At 41.1% G+C, this 21638-nt stretch overlaps 1 protein-coding gene across 1 annotated transcript; it reads right to left on the bottom strand.

Annotated features, from left to right (window-relative positions):
* Window positions 1-5827: 5827 nt before the first annotated feature.
* twf2b (twinfilin actin-binding protein 2b) lies at window positions 5828-21358 on the bottom strand. Its single transcript, XM_084316805.1, has 12 exons — window positions 21280-21358; window positions 20204-20406; window positions 19108-19185; window positions 16588-16766; window positions 16010-16105; window positions 14119-14223; window positions 13982-13996; window positions 13797-13838; window positions 12499-12624; window positions 10388-10538; window positions 6834-6955; window positions 5828-6129 (listed from the first exon to the last, which is right to left on the bottom strand). Exons 2-12 carry the CDS (start codon window positions 20226-20228, stop codon window positions 5962-5964), a joined length of 1107 nt encoding a protein of 368 aa, XP_084172931.1. The 5' UTR covers window positions 20229-20406; window positions 21280-21358; the 3' UTR covers window positions 5828-5961.
* Window positions 21359-21638: the final 280 nt, after the last annotated feature.

Here is a 21638-nt window from a genome sequence, read left to right as displayed (position 1 = left end):
CATCTCAAAACAAACTGGTCAGACTACTGCTTGACCTTACTCCTAGAACCCACCTCACCCCTGCCCACTTTGACAACCTAGGATGGCTTAGAGTAGACGACAGAGTACAGCAACGTGCAATGGGCCTGGTCTACAAGATACACTACACGACCAAGGTACCCATGTACATGTCAAAATACTTCCCAAAGGTCAGTGAATACCACGATCACAACACCAGAGGGAGCTCCACAAATCATGTTAAACCCAGATTCTGCTCAAACAAGGGACTAAACACGTTTCGCAATTATGCCACATCAATGTGGAACGCCCTACCCAAAGCTGTAAAGGAATGTGAATCACTACCCACTTTCAAAAACACTCTCAAAGAACATCTACGGGAGACTGCAATTCGAAACTGTCTCATGTAAATGTCCTAACCCAACCCCCTCCAATGTACAGTAAATTACCATGTATGGTTGTCAATATTCCAATGTACAGTTTTGCTTGTACAGTTGTACAGTGTTCCCCCCCCACCCCTCCTGCCCAACCCCCACCCCACCCACCGAACCACCTCCAATGTACAGTCCCCCACCCCACCTACCCAACCTCCCCCAATGTACAGTTTTTACGTCAAATGTATATACTCTTTTCTGGACTCTTTTTGTATCACAAACAGTACTGTATTTGCAAATCTGGTATGTCATAAATGTATAGATGTAGCAGTACTGTATATCTGTATGTCATGTATGTCATATATGTCCTGATGAATTGAAAATGGGGGACCCTGATGTAAACAAGACGAAAGTCTTTCTCTGGTCTGCATCCCCTTAACAATTGTGTGTATTGAGCTGTACTGTATTGTACCCATTCTGCAATCTGTTAATAAAGTTTTCAATCAATCAATCAATCAATCAGACTTGTTTAAAGAAGACGTGTCCGGCCCATGGGGACATTAACGTGTGTTGTCGGGCGTTACAAATACATTTTATTTGGTTAGATGCCAACTTCTTTTCTTTGTACTGTACTTGTGCTGTGCAATGACAATACATTTTAATCTAATCTAATCTACTACTACAACTACTATTACTACTGTTTTCATGACAGGGTTGCAATTTATGGTTCTGCAACTTCTTCTATAGCATCAGAAATACTCACGCACGCACGCACGCACGCACGCACGCACGCACGCACGCACGCACGCACGCACGCACGCACGCACGCACGCACGCACGCACGCACGCACGCACGCACGCACGCACGCAGGCAGGCAGGCAGGCACGCACGCACGCACGCACGCACGCACGCACGCACGCACGCACACACACACACACACACACACACACACACACACACACACACACACACACACACACACACACACACACACACACACACACACACACACACACACACACACACACACACACACACACACACACACACACACACACACACACACACACACACACACACACACACACACACACACACACACACACACACACACACACACACACACACACACACACACACACACACACACACACAAATAAGTAAAAACAAAGAAATACAGAAAAAAAAATACATTTTTATTTCTAGGACCATGTATTACATTAGCCTTCCAGCTGAATATAGTCAAGTGAATCAGGCAACTATACAGGCTCAGCAATTACATCAGGCTCTGCAATTACATCATTGGTGTGATTGAACTGTGGTGGTCATTAGTGAACAGTAAGAGCAGACGCCTCTAGGAAGAGTTCACACAGCTTGTTCCAACTATCTTGGACAGCAAATCAATATTTGTGAACGTGAACAATTCACCCCCAGTACTAGAAACAAGGCAGGCAGAATTACAGTATGCTTATGAAGCTCCATTGAGTGGAAAATGGATTTTGAAAAAGGCTCTGGAGCCAATGATGCATGATAATACGTACATGAACTTGGATTTAAAAAGCTGTTTTACACATTGTGGCTTGTGTTGTGTCTATATTTAATGTTATCGTTTATTTTATTTTCCATTTAGTTTGTGTTCTTATTACTCTTTTCTGCATTTGTCCTATTCATTGCTGTGTGGTGCAAACAACACCATTTCCCCCCTTTGAAGAGAATAAAGTTCTGTCTTGTGGACAAAATGTAGAAGCGACTGAGACCTTTGAGGAGAATAAAGTTCTGTCTTATGGACAACATGTAGAAGCGACTGAGACCTTTGAGGAGAATAAAGTTCTGTCTTATGGATAACACATAGATGTGACTTTGTCTTCAGTTTGGACAGGAGTTGGGAGAAAATCTAAAGTGGAGAATATAGGAATATACATGGAACCAAAGAGTTCTGAAAATATGTTGTTCATAATTGAACCCTTGCGCTGAAGAACCATATAACTCAATTTAGAATCGTTTTTGCAGTTTTAAAGATGCAGTTGGAAAGTTAATCCATATCACTACACTGTAAATTCTGACAATTAGTGTACTTTACTCAGTTTTTAGTACACATTGGTGTCACTCGTTTTTAATAAAATTATCTGTAATTTTGGGGTACAGAAGTGGTTAATTGGTTAACTAGTGACTTAGAAGTGTCTTATGCCAGTAATTGTCTTTTTTCACTGTTTACTGCAAATTTGCATTGATACCATGCAGCTGATCAATGCGAAAGGTCATAATAATAGAACATTCCATAATTTCAGGCTGTACCAGCCACCATTAGTCCTCGATTCAGAGAATACTAAATCATCATTGTGGTGATGTTGACAGCTATTGTGAGGTAGTTAGTTATGAAGAATAATATATTCTGATAATTCACTGTTGTGAGGTAGTCAGTCCAGTTACTAAAAAAAATATATTCTAATAATTCACTGTTGTGAGGTAGTTAGTCCAGTTACTTAGAATAATATATTCTGATAATTCACTGGCACTTAGGGAACCCCCAGCAACTAAGAAGGTCGTGTCTAATTTGGGCTCTCACACATGCTTTTGATTTAGGGCATGGGCGATGTGGTAAATAATAAATAACACAATATCTGCTTATGTGTGGAAAATTACCTTGGAGAAGCCATCTGATGTTCATCATATTTAGACTGGTATTGGAAAATATTATATGAAGCTGTAGTTTTCAATTGGCATTCTCAAATATTTTACAAATAATTTTGGAAGAAATTTGACATTTGCAATTATTTTACAGCAAAATAGTTGATCATGATTCACAATATAAAAGATAAAACACAATACAGTCATACTGAGACAATAAATTACGTATATTCACAATTTCCCAGCCCAACTGTATACGCTACCTTTTATAAATCTATGATTCGTTTTTTTTTGTCATTGATAGTGGGACCCTAGCGTTATGCTCTAGAAATGATTTAACGACGCTGCTTGGTGCCTGTCCAGAAGAGATTGTATGGTCAACTTCACTGTGTTTCATCAAACACATCCAAATCATTGTTAACTTGCATGAAAAATGCAGTTGAATCAACCCTATGAGTCGCTTCTCAATGCAGTTTTTAAGTGATTATTATTATGCTTTTCACAATGCATTGTACACAATATGTATTTTGTAGGTAGACCATGCATGAATGTGTCATCATAGTAATTACATAAATTGATTTAGTAGTAATTACTCAGTTAGTTCAAGTTGATTTAGTAGTATTTACTCAGTTAGTTCGAGTTGATTTAGTAGTATTTACTCAGTTAGTTCGAGTTGATTTAGTAGTATTTACTCAGTTAGTTCAAGTTGATTTAGTAGTGTTTACTCAGTTAGTTCAAGGCAATCAGTTTACATATTTTGATAAATAGAATCTAACTAATGGTTGAGAGAACTGAAGGTGTTGAGTCAATGGAACTAAAACTATTACTAAACTAAGTCGGGCCAAAGCTTTATCAAGCAGTAACCTCCATGGTTCCAAGAGTTGTTTTTAGTTATCGTTGTACTAATTCAATGAAATAATTTATGTTTTTAAGTTCCAGTATTGTACACTCAGAATAGTTTTTCAAACTCACATTCTTAACTATAATTAATAAAAATTTAAAGTAAAGCCAACTAATTACATTTGACAGTGTAGACCCTGGCTGTATAGACATCACACCCACCCCCATCCACCTGCACAGGCTCCCAGTCAAAACCTTCAAGATCACCCATCCACGGAGAAGCACCCATCTACCTCTCTGACCTCCTCCACAGCTACACACCTGCATGCCGCCTCGGACACCGGACTCCTAGTCATCCACCAAGCTCAAATCTATGGGTGATCAGAGCTTTAGCACAGCTGCCCCTAAGCTATGGAACGACCGCCCTGCTTCTTATGCCTAACTCCCTGACTCCACCTCCACCTTCAAGGCCCAGCACAACTAAACCACCCTCATCTTGCTTGTATTTGTTCTATTTGTACAGTGTCCTTGGGTACCTTGACATTTAAATAGAATTGCAATTCTAACTTATCATCTTCAGATAATAAAGTTTGAAAACATTGTTCATCTGAAAACATAAAACAGAGTTATATGGTTCTTCGTAAATACTAATTTAATCTGCAAATTTGTTGGCATATTATCACCTCTGTATCATGAACTTCAAGGCAAATTACGTCGCTGCATGTCATAATCTTGATGCATGATTGAATGAATGTTGGTATCAGTATAGTATTGTATTTGTATAATAAATCAATTATTCTCAAATGGAGGCTTCAAGTGTACAGTGATGGAACTTTTGAAGTTCTTGTGCATCCTAGCCACCACCCCTCCAATCTAGTACTCTCCCTTAGCTTTCAGTAATGTCCCTAGGTCGTAAGCTTTCACACCCAAATGTTTTATAGTAACAGTTCTAAACCAAGGTTATTATAGTTAACAAGAAAAGTAAGCTGAAAGTAAACTAAAAACTAGAAGGTAAAAAAAACATTTCAGTTAACTGAAATAAAATAAAAAACTTTAGAAAAAAACAAAACTAACTGAAACTATATGTGTACTACTTACAAAATGAATTCAAATAAAATAGAAATATACAGAAACTGTCTTAGTTTGGGGGCAGCTGGGTGGCACAGCGGACATTGCGCTCGTCACCAACGCAAGAGACACCGGGTTCGAATCAGGCTGTCGGCGTTGCCGCCGGCTTGGGCCGGCCGTCATACTGACTCAATTGACTGCAATGTGGACTAAGTCATACATAGCACAAGTCCCCTCCGGTACTTGAGGTAACAGCAGTCGCATCTTTTCACCTGCGCAGCTCGATCTCTCAGTGGCGAGGAGTAACGCGTGGGAGGCTCACGCTGCCCCCGACACTTCCTGATTCTACTGCGCAGGCGCACCAACCGACCTGTAGGAGTCGCTGTCCACAACGCCCGATCCCCACCCATCAGTTTCCCACCCCCTAATACGGCCAATGTGTATTAGTATGAACGACCAGCTAAACTGAAAGCAATGTGGAGCGCTGGGCTCGAACAGGCGAGCCCAGCGTCTCTGCATTCGTGGCGAGCGCCTTGCCCACTACGCCACGTAGCCGCCCTGTAAACAATATAAACCTAACTGAAATGAACAAACCCACTCTGGAAACTAACTGAAACGAAACTGAATTTAAAACAAAAATGAAATACCAAATAAAAATCTAAACAAATGGAAAATACAAAACTATAATAACCCTGTTCTTAACCAAATGTAATCATGTGTGCCCATAACTCCAATCAGTGAATAACCCTTGACCTCTACAACATTGACAAGACAAGACAAGAGTCTTGGCTATCTTTTTTTCTAGCACTGAGAGAGACCTTTTTTAATACATTTCCACTAAACTGTCTCACAGGAAAACTTATGTTGATTTTTTATTTTATTTTATTTTTTACATGTAAATGATGCCCTTATAGTATGTTCACAAGTAAAAATGATGAAGAAGAAATGTCTAGATGCTAAACAGTCAAAGAACAAGCCACTTTTATAAATAGGCTATGTTGTTTCGCTTGCTTGTGTTTACATGTGCTTGAATGTGTATCTTTACATTCATGTCTAGCTTTCCTCCCCGTTCTCCCCGGCACCCTTGATGAGCCTCTTGTTGCCTCTCTTGCCTCCTGGTCCACGGGGCTTGGAGAAGGCTTGCTTTAGAGTGTGTTCCATCGGGTGAACCTCCTCGTATAGGAAGTCCTCTGTCAGGCCGTCTCCGCTATCAATCTCCATCTAAACATGTGCACACATGCACAATCTGGTGTCAGTTTTTTTTTTTTTTTTTTTAGATTTTTTTTTTAGCGTTTATCGCTTTTTGCTACTGGGCAGTCCAGTAGAGAGAGAGAGAGAGAGGAAGAGCAGGAGACAGAGTGGGGGGAAGACATTCGGCAAATGACGCCGGGTCCGGGAATCGAACCCGGGTCGGCCATGCCGCAACGCAGCGCGTTACATGGTTTGCCACTTGGGCGCCCATAGTGTCAGGTTTTTGTTGTGGGCAATGGACACAATAGACCTTTTTCACAGCAGCCATTTTGGCTCGTCATTGCATGGTAAACACAGGTGTAACTAATAACATTAATTATGGTTCTGTTCCATTTAGGTGTACCAGAGCCACGGCCACGTTCTTGTGCATGTTGGCTCACTGGAATGGCTCTGGTAAACCTAAATAGAACAGAACCATAATTAAAGTAATTATTTACAACTGTGTTTACCCTACTATGGCACACCAAAATGGCCACTGTGAAAAAGGTCTATTCATAGATTACCAGGTCATTTCAACATATGCTGACGTTGCTGGTGAATCAAACAGATTAAAATACAGTCTTGACAGACCTTGCCCATTAGCTCTAGAATTTTATTTATTTATTCATTTTAATGTGTTTTCATCTGTGTTTTATTGTTCTACCATGTGGAAGGTTTGTTGCTTTGGTCTGCACCTTTTTGGCGACCTCCAGCTGGTAGTCTCTCTCCACCTCGTCCAGTAACCGGTTCTTACAGCTGGAATATAACATCCGCTCTTTGATGCTACAGCTGTACCCAGGCATGGAGTATATGAACACTGAAAGAGAAACATCACCCTGGAATCATTTCAAAGTAATACTTAGTTAAGATAAATGTAAATACTAAATAAAAGTTTACTACAAGCACTGAAAGAAAAAAGAAAATCACCCTGTAATCATTTTAATGGAATATTTGTTTTATATAAAAGAAGAAGTTATTATATATATATAATAACTTCTTCTTTTGTAAGCTTCTATTTGAGTAACCATGCCTTATGACTCAGGGCTTACAATACATGTTTTCTTTTTCCTCAACTATCTCGCAATTGTCCCAAGTTATATTCTGAGGAAGAACCATCCCAAATCCATGTGGTTATACATTTCATGATTTCAGTTTTTTTTTGGGACACCTGTGCGCCCTAGATAATTTGGCCACTGTTCATTTAGACTAGAGCCTTGTCTGGAGATTATATTGTTTGAAAAATGTAAAAAAAAAAAAAAAAAAAAAAAAGATTAAAAGATTACCGCCATTGTTTACCATTATTGTAGGTGTGCTTTATGACCCAGATCTCCCCATAATGTGCTTGTCTGTGTACAGGAAGCGTATACCTCCATACGCCTGTCTTAACCCTTTATTTACTCAGGAAAGATTTGCTGAGCATGGAGGCTGTGCTCTTTTTTCTCTCAGCAAGACCTCTGAGCAGGTCCTGCATTATTATTATTATTAAGATCCTTTGTATCAGAGTAGCCCTGCCTGAAGCCTAGTAAGCCTAATAATTCCTCCTTTCGGTGAAGCTGTGTGCTGGACAGGTTTCACCACAGATGGAGGACAAGGTTGGATGTGATTGGAGCTGTGTGCTGGACAGGTTTCACCACAGATGAATTAACCACAGTGTTAATTTAGTCAACAAAAATGATATGGTCGTCAACAAAGCTTTTTCCCCTGACAACAACGAGACGTGACGTCACGTGGAGATCATGTGACACTAACATGACTAAATGATTCATGGAATGTCGTTGACTAAAAACGACGACACAAAATGTAGTTTAGAAAATAAAATATTGTCTGTGCGGAACCCTTATCCCCAACACATAGTTCCGTGGGTGAATTATGTTGAGTGGCGAGAGTAAACAAAAAAGACTAAAACTAAAATGCTCAGACCTGTAGTTGACTAAAACTTGACTAAACGAAAAATAGATAAAAGGTGACTAAATATGATGAAAACGAAAAAGAACATTTGAGACATGACTAAGACTAAAACTAAAATGTTAAATAGCTGACGAAATTAGCACTGGATGGAGGAGGACAAGGCAGAGTGTGAGTGTGTAGCACAGTAACCCTTTGGCCAGGAAATGTCCCCCTTTGGCTGACCGGTAGATGATCTACTTCCCATGGAGGAGCTGCCGTTTAGAATCCAGTTGTATGTGTGCACACCTGCTCCACACTCACATAGCAACACACTTTTACACCCGAGAGGTAGTTACGCAGGACGCGTCTATTCGAAGCCCAAACAATTCGTGCTTCCGCGTTCGAGTTTTGCGCTCTGATTGGCCACTGACCTACGCTATTACGCCCCCCTTATCTACGCCAGTTATCTACGCCACGAATAGACGTTACAGGGCAGCGTGGGGCTCTGAGAGTCACAGGGCAGGTAGTGGCAGGAAGCAGAGAGCCTTCACTACTACTAGCTGCGGAGCTAGTCTCTGTTTCACCTAACACTATTGCTCCGTGATCATAGCCATTCATCTCTAAAGCTAACCACTATTTGTAAAAGCCACAATGTTACCATATTTGTAATAATGTAAATCATTGTGTCGTTGTACATATTGTGTATATAACGTTAGTAGCTAAGTTAGCTAACGTAGCTTATCTTAGCTTGGTAGCCAGCATTCTCATTGTCGTGTCAATAAGTTCCCTGGCAGAATACTTCTGAGGACAAAGGTATACAAAGAGGAGAGAACCATTTTAAATCTGCCATTCATGCTGGCTAGCAAGCTACACGTCACGGCATGTTGATAAACATGAACCGGTTGGGATTCGATGTTGATAAGCATGAACCGGTTGGGATTCTAATAGACGCAGCCCCACTCGGTGCATCAGTCACAAAACGGGCTACCACGATAGCTATGAGCTAACTAACGTTAACGTTACAAGCTCAAACACCTTATAACTACTACTATTGTCGTGTCCATAAGTTCCCTGGCAGAATACTTGTGAGGACAAAGGTATACAAAGAGAGAATCATTTTAAATCAGGCATTGTTAGGAGTTTCGAGAATGCTGGCTACCAAGCTAAGCTACGTTAGCTAACTTAACTACTAACGTTATATACACAATATGTACAACGACACAATGATTTACATTATTACAAATATGGTAACATTGTGGCTTTTACAAATAGTGGTTAGCTTTAGAGATGAATGGCTATGATCACGGAGCAATAGTGTTAGGTGAAACAGAGACTAGCTCCGCAGCTAGTAGTAGTGAAGGCTCTCTGCTTCCTGCCACTACCTGCCCTGTGACTCTCAGAGCCCCACGCTGCCCTGTAACGTCTATTCGTGGCGTAGATAACTGCCGTAGATAAGGGGGGCGTAATAGCGTAGGTCAGTGGCCAATCAGAGCGCAAAACTCGAACGTGGAAGCACGAATTGTTTGGGCTTCGAATAGACGCACCCAGCGTAGCCACAAGATTCTACTGTTTACACCCAGGAGGTAGCTAGCTACCCAGAACAGCCACAGGATTCTACTGTTTACACCCAGGAGGTAGCTAGCTACCCAGAACAGCCACATGATTCTACTGTTTACACCCAGGAGGAAACTAACTACCCAGAACAGCCACACGATTCTACTGTTTTTTACACCCAGGAGCTACCTATCCAGTACAGCCACGTGACTCTACTGTTTACACACAGGAGGTATAGATACTCAGTACAGCCACGTGACTCTACTGTTAGTGTTTACACACAGGAGGTAGCTAGCTACTCAGTACAGCCACAAGATTCTACTGTCGGCCACTAAGCAGCTCCACGGGAGCAGTTGGGGTTAAGTGGGGTTAAGTACTTTACTCAAAACCACTTCGGTGGCAATTGGGACGAGGGAGGGTGTGGGACAGTAATCCAGGGATTCAAACGGGTAGCTATCAGTTACAAGCTTCTCTAACCTTTTAGGTCACCACTGTCTCCAATAAAGTGAACTTGAGATTGTTTAATGGAATCCATTCCAAAGAGTTTTACAATACTGTTGCTCATGATATATACGGTAGGTACATATTGTAAAAATAAATAAATAAATAAATAAAAGCATCAAAAGCTTATAAAAAAAATAAAAAATAATGTCATATTGCATTGTAATTTGTACAGGAAAAGTATACCCTCAAATACCGTACCATATACCATAAAAACTGAGAAAAATATTGTGATATGATATTTTGGTCATATCACCTAGGCCTAGAATATACATTTGTATATTTTAACATTTTAATGTTTACTGACCCAGTGCCTCCTGCTGTTGGCCCTGGTGGGAGTGTTTGAACACGAAGAAGTGGTATCGAGGCGTGTCGGTGGGAATCCTGTAGGGAAGCTCGTGGGTCTCTGTGGGGTTGGTGTGGACCAGCTCGATCGTCTCCTTCTCGACATCCAACCGCTACGACGACAACAACAACACACACACACACACACACACACACACACACACACACACACACACACACACACACACACACACACACACACACACACACACACACACACATACACGGCACTGAGCAGGGGTAATGTATGAAGAAGGGTGGGTAGTCTATATTCCATCTATATTATGTATTTCATATTCAGCCATAAAGACCACAGCAGGAGCACTCATTCAAGGGTACTACGACTATGCTTGCACCTCATGGTACCAAAGCACCTCAAAGGCACTAAAAAACAAATTACAAACATCTCAAAACAAGCTAGTCAGACTACTACTTGACCTGACTCCTAGAACCCACCTCACCCCTGCCCACTTTGACAACCTAGGATGGCTTAGAGTAGACGACAGAGTACAGCAACTTGCAATGGGCCTGGTCTACAAGATACACTACGCGACCAAGGTACCCATGTACATGTCAAAATACTTCCCAAAGGTCAGTGAATACCACGATCACAACACCAGAGGGAGCTCCACAAATCATGTAAAACCCAGATTCGGCTCAAACAAGGGACTAAACACGTTTCGCAATTATGCCACATCAATGTGGAACGCCCTGCCTAAAGCTGTAAAGGAATGTGAATCACTACCCACCTTCAAAAACACTCTCAAAAAACACCTACGTGAGACTGCAATTCGAAACTGGCCCCTACAAATGTCCTAACCTAGTTGTACAGTAAATGACCAAGTAAGGCTTTGTCAACATTCCAATGTACAGTGTAAAATGTGTGTGTGTCCCCTACCCACCCCCCCCCCCCCCCCCCCCCCCACCTCCAATGTACAGCCCTCACCCAACCCACCCAACCCCACCCCACCAACCTCCTCCAATGTACAGTTTCTACGCCAAATGTATATACACTCCTTTTCTGGACACTTTTGTATCACAAACAGTACTGTATTTGCAAATCTGATATGTCATAAATGTATAGATGTAGCAGTACTGTCTATCTGTATGTCATGTATGTCATATATGTTATGATGAATTGAAAATGGGGGACCCTGGTGGAAACAAGACGAAAGTCTTTCTCTGGTCTGCATCCCCTTAACAATTGTATGTATTGAGATGTACTGTACTGTACCCATTCTGCAATCTGTTAATAAACTTTTCAATCAATCAATCAATTCAGTTCATAGTTCTGACCCCCGAACTCTGGTTATTTGGCGGAGAATTTCCTGTGCTGTTAACAGAGGCCTTGCACAGAATGTTAGTGTAGTTCTCTTTCTCCCACTATGGCTGCCAGTAACCATCGGTAACCACTTCAAAAGATGTTTCTGTGCAGTGGTAGAGTAGGTAAAACACTGGAAAAGCACAATATTACTGTTCTACTGTGACTTGTTTACAAGATTCAGTATAAGATATATTTATCATCACATAGCAACATTGCCACATACAAAACAGTTTCACTTTCTACGTTACAGGCGGCCATGCTGGAAGAAAGATAACTACAAACATTCCAAGGCCTCTATCGACCACATACGTAGACATGCTGTTCATAGTATATGCCTTATATGACACACCAACACAGACATCATGTAGGCAGCAACAGATGATTTTAATCTAACAATGTGTTATTTTAATCACGCAACATGTTATTTTAATCAAATAACAGGTGATTATAATCAAATTACAACCATAGCCAGTGAGCTGTGTTTATGGCATTTTTATGCCATTTTGGTGGAAAATGCATCACATGTCATGAGAATACAATGAACTTGGTGGTGAATGAATGAATGAATGAATGAAAACTTTATTTAACAGATTGCAGAATGGGTACAATACAGTATGGCTCAATACACACAATTGTTAAGGGGATGCAGACCAGAGAAAGACGTTTGGTGCTGCTTATGTTCAAAGACCCTAATATATCGTATAAAATCGTATTTTCATAAATGTTTGGTTAATGAACGTGGAGCTCACCAGTTGTATGTAGTTGATGCGTCTCTGCTTGAGCTGTTGCAGGGCTCGTTTTGCTTCCTCTTGCAGAGGGAACGCAAGACCCTGAAGAGTCTGTGGCCGTTTGTCCAGGCCAAACTCCATGGTGACCTGCAGGGGGTGACAAAGACACATAATACTCTAAATCCTGGTATTTTGGGGATATAGTGGTAATATGTATGTTACTACTATCTTTTCAACAATTTTATGACTTCCTTGAATCTGTGGAACATATTTGTCTAAATCAAAATTGTATTATTTATCTTCCACCACCTTTCTTCCCTTGTATTGAACATATCGTTTTTTTTAATTAATTATTTCCTTCCTTGCCTGGCTACTCCATACTCAAGATTACTCCAGTATGGACTAGCCAGGCAGAGAAGGAAATAATTAAAACATTTACAAACGTGGCGTAGTGGGCTTTCAGTTTAGCTGGTCGTTCATACTAATACACATTGGCCGTATTAGGGGGTGGGAAACTGATGGGTGGGGATCGGGCGTTGTGGACAGCAACTCCTACAGGTCGGTTGGTGCGCCTGCGCAGTAGAATCAGGAAGTGTCGGGGGCAGCGTGAGCCTCCCACACGTTACTCCTCGCCACTGAGAGATCGAGCTGCGCAGGTGAAAAGATGCGACTGCTGTTACCTCAAGTACCGGAGGGGACTTGTGCTATGTATGACTTAGTCCACATTGCAGCCGGCTTGTGGGAGGCAAGAAACAGCGTTCGTGAGAGGGGAGGGTTGAATTGGATGATACGAAATTGGGATGGGAGAAAATATAGAAAATGGGAGAAAAAGTGGATAAAAAAAAATATTTACAAACTGGGTAGTAGATCAGGTAGGCATGTTTCTGGCTCCAAACAGCACATCTAATTGATTCATTAAAGCTAAATTATTACTTGTGTCCCTCTTGTGACATCACAACGAGCAATAATTCTTGTTAATCTGAAGATTTTAAACCATGGCCAAACGACAAGGTGCATTTATGTAATTTCCCCCCCAGGACCTAAACAACATGTCAGACTGTCAAATCCACAAAGACTAGGCAATACATCCCCTTTAAAACTATGGTTTGGGGCCCAGTAATATGTTTATGATATGTTTCAATGAGCCTGGGTCCCATGATGAGAAAATAAAACCTATTCAGGTCCCTGACTTGAAATGTTTAAGAAACCTCATACAGTTCTCTATATACTGTAATATTCTTCTTAACTTAAATGATCCCTGCTATTGGCATTTAAACAAGAAAATGGATGTATATGAATTGTACAAAAGAAACACCAACCTTTGCTCGTGCTGTAGGAGTGGAAATTCGTCTACGTTCATCCTGAGGATACAATAGACAAAGATGTTTTAATCTCTCTCTCTCTCTCTCTCTCTCTCTCTCTCTCTCTCTCTCTCTCTCTCTCTCTCTCTCTCTCTCTCTCTCTCACACACAGAAAATGAAAAAGGATCAGAAAATGAACGTACCCATACGACTTTATCCTGAATGGAGAAAAAGAGAGAGAAACAACATATACAGTAAGTAAATAAACACATCACCACTAAGTATGCATGCTCACAGTCAACATGTCATATTGAGACATACTGGTACCAGCCTCCTGTACCTCAGTGACTTTGATTCGTTGTAGCTCCTGTTCGGCCAGGGTGAGCGGTGCAGGGGTGGAGTCTGAGGACATGTGGCGAATATAACCCTGGAAGCACAGGTCATCCTGCCAACATAGACGGACAGAAGAGTCTGATACTTATTTCAAGGTCCTCCTCCTTATATACAAAGCACTACATGGAAGAGGACCAAGGTACATTGCCAATTATCTTGTCAACTATGTGCATTACGATCATCTACTACTGGTTTATTGAAGGTTCCCAACCACAGCCAAAAGAAAATCAGGGATGCAGCTTTTACAAATGATGCACAAAAGCTATGGAACACTCTACCTATGGACATTAGGGAGGCTAGATCACTAAATATTTTAAACTTATCTTCACCATAGCCTTTTAATACACTCTGCCACTTAGACTCATTACATCCACACAATGATTGTTGTACTGTAAATGAGAGCTATTTTATTGCACTGCACTCTTGCACTATTTTATTCTGTCTATTTATGCTAATTCTATGTCTATTTTTATAATTATCGTACTGTAAATGAGAGCTATTTGCTGTGAAGCACCTTGGGCTGCAATCTTTGTGTGAAAGGTGCTATACAAATATAGTTTATTATTTTTGGGGGGGGGGGGGGGGGGTCAAGGCTGGCCCATAGTGCTAATCAGATGTATGTACAGAGTTGTAGTATTAATATGTACAGTGATACAGGTAGACAGTAAGTCATACTGGCCAGCAGCATAACTAGTAAGGGATATGTACAGATATAGATATAGTATCCTATGTAAAAAGGATTATATGCAGGTGTGTACAGACAGATGTGGATAGATACAGTATATGGTAAGAATATATATACAGCATTATTATAATATGGTTTAAATGGAGGCGGTGTGCTTATCTACAGAACTCAACCCACAGCCTCATCCCTACAACCAGATCACACCGGTAGTAATAACCATGACACGACACTCCCTGGCATGTGTTATACTGCTTTGTTGGGCTGTCGGAACGAATTTCATTCAAATTTGATTTTTTTTTTATTAAAAATAATTTGACTATGAAAATGTCAGTCGAATGAAGTTAAATAAATAAAAGACATTATTGATTTGTGGAACAATGTGCCTGCAACACAAGCCAATAAATGGGTGTTCCAAAGCACGGCCCAATGCCTAATGACTGCTTTCTATCAGTACTACCCATAATAGCAAATACAACACACAATGAACTTAATTATAACTATTTCACGCTTTGATGTGGTAATAATATGTAAATGTTATCACTAATATTCAAATGTCATTAGACTTTGTCTCCTTTCAGCCTATTCACAGTCAAATGGTATTCTGAGGGACAGATTAAATATGATATTAATGTTTTTCTTTTCTGATGCTGCTTCATATTACGCTGTATATGGTGATGCTTTTATTGTGAAAACTACAGGGTCCAAGACAAGTGTCCCTCCGGAAACAATAAAAGCATATCTTCTCCTCTTCTCTTCTCTTAGAGGCACACTAAGTAGTTTCAGCCAGTAGATGTCACTAGAGCACCACCAAAACAACGTGGTGTTTATAATAGGCAGCATAGAACCACAAACTGCCCACTAGCAGTGTGTTTATCTAATCAGGTGCGTTCCATGTGGGGGAAATGGCAAGCAGGGAGGGGTGCAGAGCAAAATAGAGACAGAGAGAAAATACAGGCAAAGGGAGGGGCCTCTGCAGATAAACACACTTGTAGCGGGTCTTAAGTGATGATTGAGTGGGGTTATGTTTGTATGAGTCTTTTTTTTTTTTTTTTTATATATATATATATATATATATATATATATAATTATACTAAATCTTTTTTATTTTGTATAATTCTTCTTAATCCTTTAATACTGGGATGATTGAACAAACCTCAACTGTGCCGAACATCTCGTCTTTGATGTGTCCACCTCCAAACTCCTTCTTCAGCGTGGCACGGGTGGCTGCGTACACCATCTTCTGCCTCACCTGGACAACGGCGGGACAAACAGGAGAAAGGAATATTTTAACGGACACTCCAGTGTTTGACTGAGATGGACGGGATGCACAGCTGTTCCACCACCGATACCGCTTCCGAGTCCTAAACATTCAGTATCGACTGATACAGAGCGCCGATCCCATCCATCGCTTTTACTGAACAGTGTAGAATAAGATAATAATAAGAATGATATAGAATAAGAATAAGATTGGACAAGAAATATAGAGATATATAATACAATTTCCTCCGTTACAGAGACCTAACATGATTCTATATGTCAAAAATGCAGCAAATCAAGTCATGTTGCTTTGATTTCTGGTATGTTACACATGGTCCTTCATATTGGATTTGAGTATTTTAGTACAGATACCGATTTTATTTCAACCTGGCATCGGACTGATATCCTGTATCAGTTTCAGTGCATCCCTAATAAGGATGACACACAACACTTGTACGCCGATAGTTCACATACTGGTGATTGGTCAGGTGACCAAGCGATGAAGATCCACTCGTAGCCCTGTGCATTCTGGGAGTCGAGGCGGTACAGGATGTAGCATGGCTCCTGGGCGATGAGCAGAGGGAGCAGGAAGTGGTCATAGTCCTTGTCCCAGCTCTGGGCGGGCTCTCTGTACGACTCTAGCACCAATTCCTCTGCAAGGCAAGACATTTGTTTCACTTTACCCTTCAGGATTAAGACAGTAGAGGTTGAATACTTCTAAAGACGGTAAATTCAAGTGTTGTGTTCATTCATATTAAAGACAGTAGAGGTTGAGTATTGTATTATCTAAAGATGGTAAGTTAGAGTGTTGTGTTCATTAATAGTTAAAGACAGTAGATGGTGAGTACTGTATTATCTAAAAGTGATATGTTAGAGTGTTCTGTTCATTCATAGTTAAAGACAGTAGAAGTTGAGTACTTTATTATCTAAAGATGGTAAGTTAGTGTTGTGTTCATTAATTGTTAACAGTAGAGGTTTAGTACTTTATTATCTAAAGATGGTAAGTTAGAGTGTTGTGTTCATTCATAGTTAAAGACAGTAGAGGTTGAGTGCTTTATTATCTAAAAATGGTACATTAGAGTGTTGTGTTCATTCATAGTTAAAGACAGTAGAGGTTGAGTACTGTATTATCTAAAGATGGTACGTTAAAGTGTTGTGTTCATTCATAGTTAAAGACAGTAGAAGTTGATACTTCATTATCTAAAGATGGTACGTTAGAGTGTTGTGTTGAATGAATGAATGAATGAATGAAAACTTTATTTAACAGATTGCAGAATGGGTACAATACAGTACGGCTCAATACATACAATTGTTAAGGGGATGCAGACCTGAGAAAGACGTTTGTCTTGTTTCCATCAGGGTCCCCCATTTTCAATTAATATAGACATTTGTGACATACACAACATACATGACATTTATGGCATAGGGACATATAGGTATTTAGTACTGATACATTTGTGACATAGGCGGTATTCAAATATACAGTACTGTTACCCCTAGATCCTGACAGAGTATATACATATGATGGGGAGGGGACTGTACATTAGGAGGGGGTGGGTGGGTGGGAGGGAAATATACATACGGCGGGGAGGGAATATATACATGCGGTGGGGAGGAGACTGTCTATTAGGAGGTGGTGGGGGTTTTGGGCATTTACGGTGGCCAGTTTCGAATTGCAGCCTCCCGTAGGTGCTCTTTAAGAGCGGTTTTGAATGTGGGCAGGGATTCACATTCCTTTACAGCTTTGGGTAGGGCGTTCCACATTGTTGTGGCATAATTGCGAAACGTGTTTAGTCCCTTGTTTGAGCCGAATCTGGGTTTAACATGATTTGTTGAGCTTCCTCTGGTGTAGTGGTTGTGGTATTCACTGACCTTTGGGAAGTATTTTGACATGTACATGGGCACCCCGGTCGTATAGTGTATCTTGTAGACCAGGCCCATTGCAAGTTGCTGTACTCTGTCGTCTACTCTAAGCCATCCTAGGTTGGCAAAGTGGGCAGGGGTGAGGTGGGTTCTGGGGTTCAGGTCAAGTAGTAGTCTGACCAGTTTGTTTTGTGATGTTTGTAATTTTGTTTTAAGCGCCTTTGAGGTGCTTTGGTACCATGAGGTGCACGCATAGTCATAGTACCCTTGAATGAGTGCTCCTGCCAGAGTCTTCAGGGTATTCTTGTTTACCAGAGAGGAGATCCGGTACAAGAATCTAGTTCGTTGGTTGACTTTTTTTATTACATTGGATGCCATTTTGTCACAGGAAAGATTTGCCTCTAGGATGGAACCCAGGTAGGTAATTTCGTCTTTCCTTGTGACAATATTGTCACCCACTGTAACTGAGAATCCGTCGGTCTTGCTGAGTTTGTTATTTGAACCGAAGAGAATGGACTCTGTTTTGCCCATGTGTAATGATAGTTTGTTATCAGCGAGCCATATGCCGATTTTGCCTAGTTCCGTGCTGAGGGTTTTTTCAACCTGCAATTTGTTCTTGTCAGAGACCAGCAGGGCTGAGTCGTCCGCAAACAGGAACAAGTTGCAGTCACAGGCTGACGACATGTCATTTGCATAAATTAGGACGAGTAGCGGTCCTAGTATGCTTCCTTGTGGAACACCACAGCTCACTGTGAGGGGGGGGGATAGAGTACCGTTTACCTCTACCATCTGTTCTCTCCCCTTCATTCATGTTAAAGACAGTATAGGTTGAATACTGTATTATCTAAAGATGCTACGCTAGAATGTTGTCTTCATTCATAGTTAAAGACAGTAGAAGTTGAGTATTTTATAATCTAAAGATGGCAAGTTAGAATGTTGTGTTCATTCATAGTTAAAGACAGTAGAGGTTGAGTACTTTCAGGTGATGTATTACATTCATGTTACCAAGTGATTTGGATTTACTTTAAATCTGCAAACACTGTACATGGATTCAAAATGGATATATAGTATATGATTCTTCATCTCAAACGGTATTTCTGACAGGTGTGGGATGTTAACAACAACTTTTACCATCTCTGATGACAATCTTCATTATTCTGATGGCACCTCCCCTTGCCCTGGCCAGAAAGTCCTTCAACTCCATCGATGCTGTAGTAACAAGACAAAAGTCACACACATTTAAAACTAAGGATGGTGTGGGGGGGGGGGCAGACAAGATTTGGGCAAGAAGGAACATGAGACATTTCAGGGAAGAAAATGTGATCTATTGCCAGGTCCATGGCAGCCTGATGGGAGTCGGGACACAGATGAGGTTCATTTGCACTAAAAAAGAAAAGGATAAGACTCTTTATCTAAGAACCACTGAAGTGTATTAGGTTGGTGTTTAAAGTTATAGGTTTGAATTATCCTCTACAAAATATTCTTCTTGTACCCCATCCCTCTCTCCCTCTCCCTCACCATGGTTACCAAACACATGCAGCAGTCTCATAAATGATGTAGGATCAGGTGAGAAGGGTGAGAGAGGTATGCTTCCGCCCCCCCCCCCCCCCCCCCCATGCTCCAGTTACGCATATGCCAAAAAAAAAACACATGCTACTCTTAAAACTAAACTATCCAAATATAGGCTACCTGTCGATGCTAAACATTGTTTGTTACGGTCATAAGACAGACAGCATCAGCATTAAGGAAAAAATACAGCTGAAATTCAACAGATAAACTACTTATAATTAGACTATAATTAGGATACCCTGGTGTCTTAGCTAATTTATTGATTGTCCACCAAAATAGTAAAATTTTATGACACTTTCCAGTGGAGAGGAACAGAGAGGAAGCCATTATCAAACAAGTAGTGATAGTATTTTGTACTTTAGTTTGTATATTGTATATTTTGTATAGTGTTTGGCCTTATTCTTTTTACTGTTTACTGAAGCACAATCTCAGGGGACTCATATACAGAACCAAGCATTTCACTGTAATGTACATGTACCTTATCATGTGTGACAAATAAAACAAGACTTGAAACTTGAGTATCATATAGTGGCAGAGGGGGAAAAGGTATTACAAAAAGAATAAATAAAAAATTGTAAAGCAAGGAAAACAGAGACAACTTTTCATAAGAAAAAACACAGACAGGTCATCATGCCATTAGAAAGTAAAAGTAATTTACCATCAATTCCAGTTTGGTGGGACATCTTTTGGCAGTCTGTTTTCACCTCTCATGCAGGAAGAAACAGGTGCGTCTTCTCCACTGAGTCGCTCGGCAGGTAAAGACAGACGGCAGAGAGTTGGACCCACGGAGGCCTGCAGTGACAAGCGGATCGAGGGCGACTTGAGAGATTCCTTGAAACGCGATCTGCGGAACTGTGGCTGCTGAGGAGTAATAACGTGCCTCGTCAGTGGATATGCCAACCTAACCACTGATCTATGATCAGTGACCGCGATTTTTACACAATGACGCACGAAAGTATTAGGCTATACTATACCAAAGTGGACAACTTGGGAACTTTTGGGGAGAACTACTCATCACGGCCCGGTGCGCTGTCTGTGTTTGCGGATGCTGCTGCCGGGGTGCCTTCATCTGTAATGAAGATATCACTCACTCACATAGTGGGCCCTAGGGCCCCTATCGGTTCACGGGCCTATCGGTTCACGCAGACGCAAACCGAGTGGATCTCAAATTCCATTCTAGCCACCTGGTCGGGAGACATTTGATACCCAATCGAGAAGAAGCTGACCGCTACATTTCAACATCGCACCTCCTTGGGATGAGAATGTATTTGGTCCCCAAGATAACATTTGATATTGTGCGTGTCGTCTGACTGATAAGGACACATCTACCGGGTTACATTTAAGAAATGGAGAGGATGGGGGGGGGGGGGGGGCTTAAATGAATGTACAAGACAAAAGATAACTGCTATGAGAGTGGCTTAGTATCCTTTATGTAATAAGATAAGATAGATGATCGATTAATGGTTGAATGGTCAGTACAAGTACAAGTACAACTCGAGCACACGGTGCATGAACATACATGTATGTGGGTCATCTGTTCATTAAGTGTTTATGCATGAAAAGTGAGTGGAAAATATACAAACTCTCACAATAACTTACCCATTTCCCTTACACCCCCCCTCCCAACCACTTGTCCATCACACACGCAACCACGATGCGCGCACGAACCACGCACATATACACACATGTAGGCGTTGGGGTGAGAGAAAGATTAGTTTGTACCAGTGAGGTTACCTCTGATGGGTTCATCCATTATTCACTCCGTGGTGAGTACACTGCCCAAGCACCGTTCCATTATTCAACAGAGGCCCCCTCTACTACACACACACACTTGATGCGCGCAAACAGGAACAAACCCAGCCATTACCTCACTATCTCATCAAATCTACAAAACCAGCAGCTTTGTCTCCCTCTCACGCATGCGCTCACACACGCGCGCGCGCACAGTGTCTAATCATACAGAAACACAGATGACTGAACTTTCATTAAGTGTGGCACCATTGAGAGCCATGAATACCTTAATCCTCTATCATTACAGAACAAAGAACAAATCTCGAAACACTTTCTGACGATCATTGCATTAAATAATGATA

Source organism: Notolepis coatsorum (genome assembly GCF_963971535.1).
Source record: "Notolepis coatsorum genome assembly, chromosome: 6".
In the NCBI taxonomy this organism is placed as follows: domain Eukaryota; kingdom Metazoa; phylum Chordata; class Actinopteri; order Aulopiformes; family Paralepididae; genus Notolepis; species Notolepis coatsorum.
The sequence above is the reverse complement of the archived record's forward strand: the minus strand, read 5'-3'. Positions and strand labels throughout refer to the sequence as shown.

Coding starts and splice junctions, on each gene's coding strand:
- twf2b (XM_084316805.1), bottom strand. CDS start 20,228: ATGTCCCACCAAACTGGAATTGATG. Junction 12,625..13,796: donor CTCCTACAGCACGAGCAAAG/GTTGGTGTTTCT, acceptor CACCCCCTGCAG/GTCACCATGGAGTTTGGCCT. Junction 6,956..10,387: donor CCAACAGCAGGAGGCACTGG/GTCAGTAAACAT, acceptor TTTCTCTTTCAG/TGTTCATATACTCCATGCCT.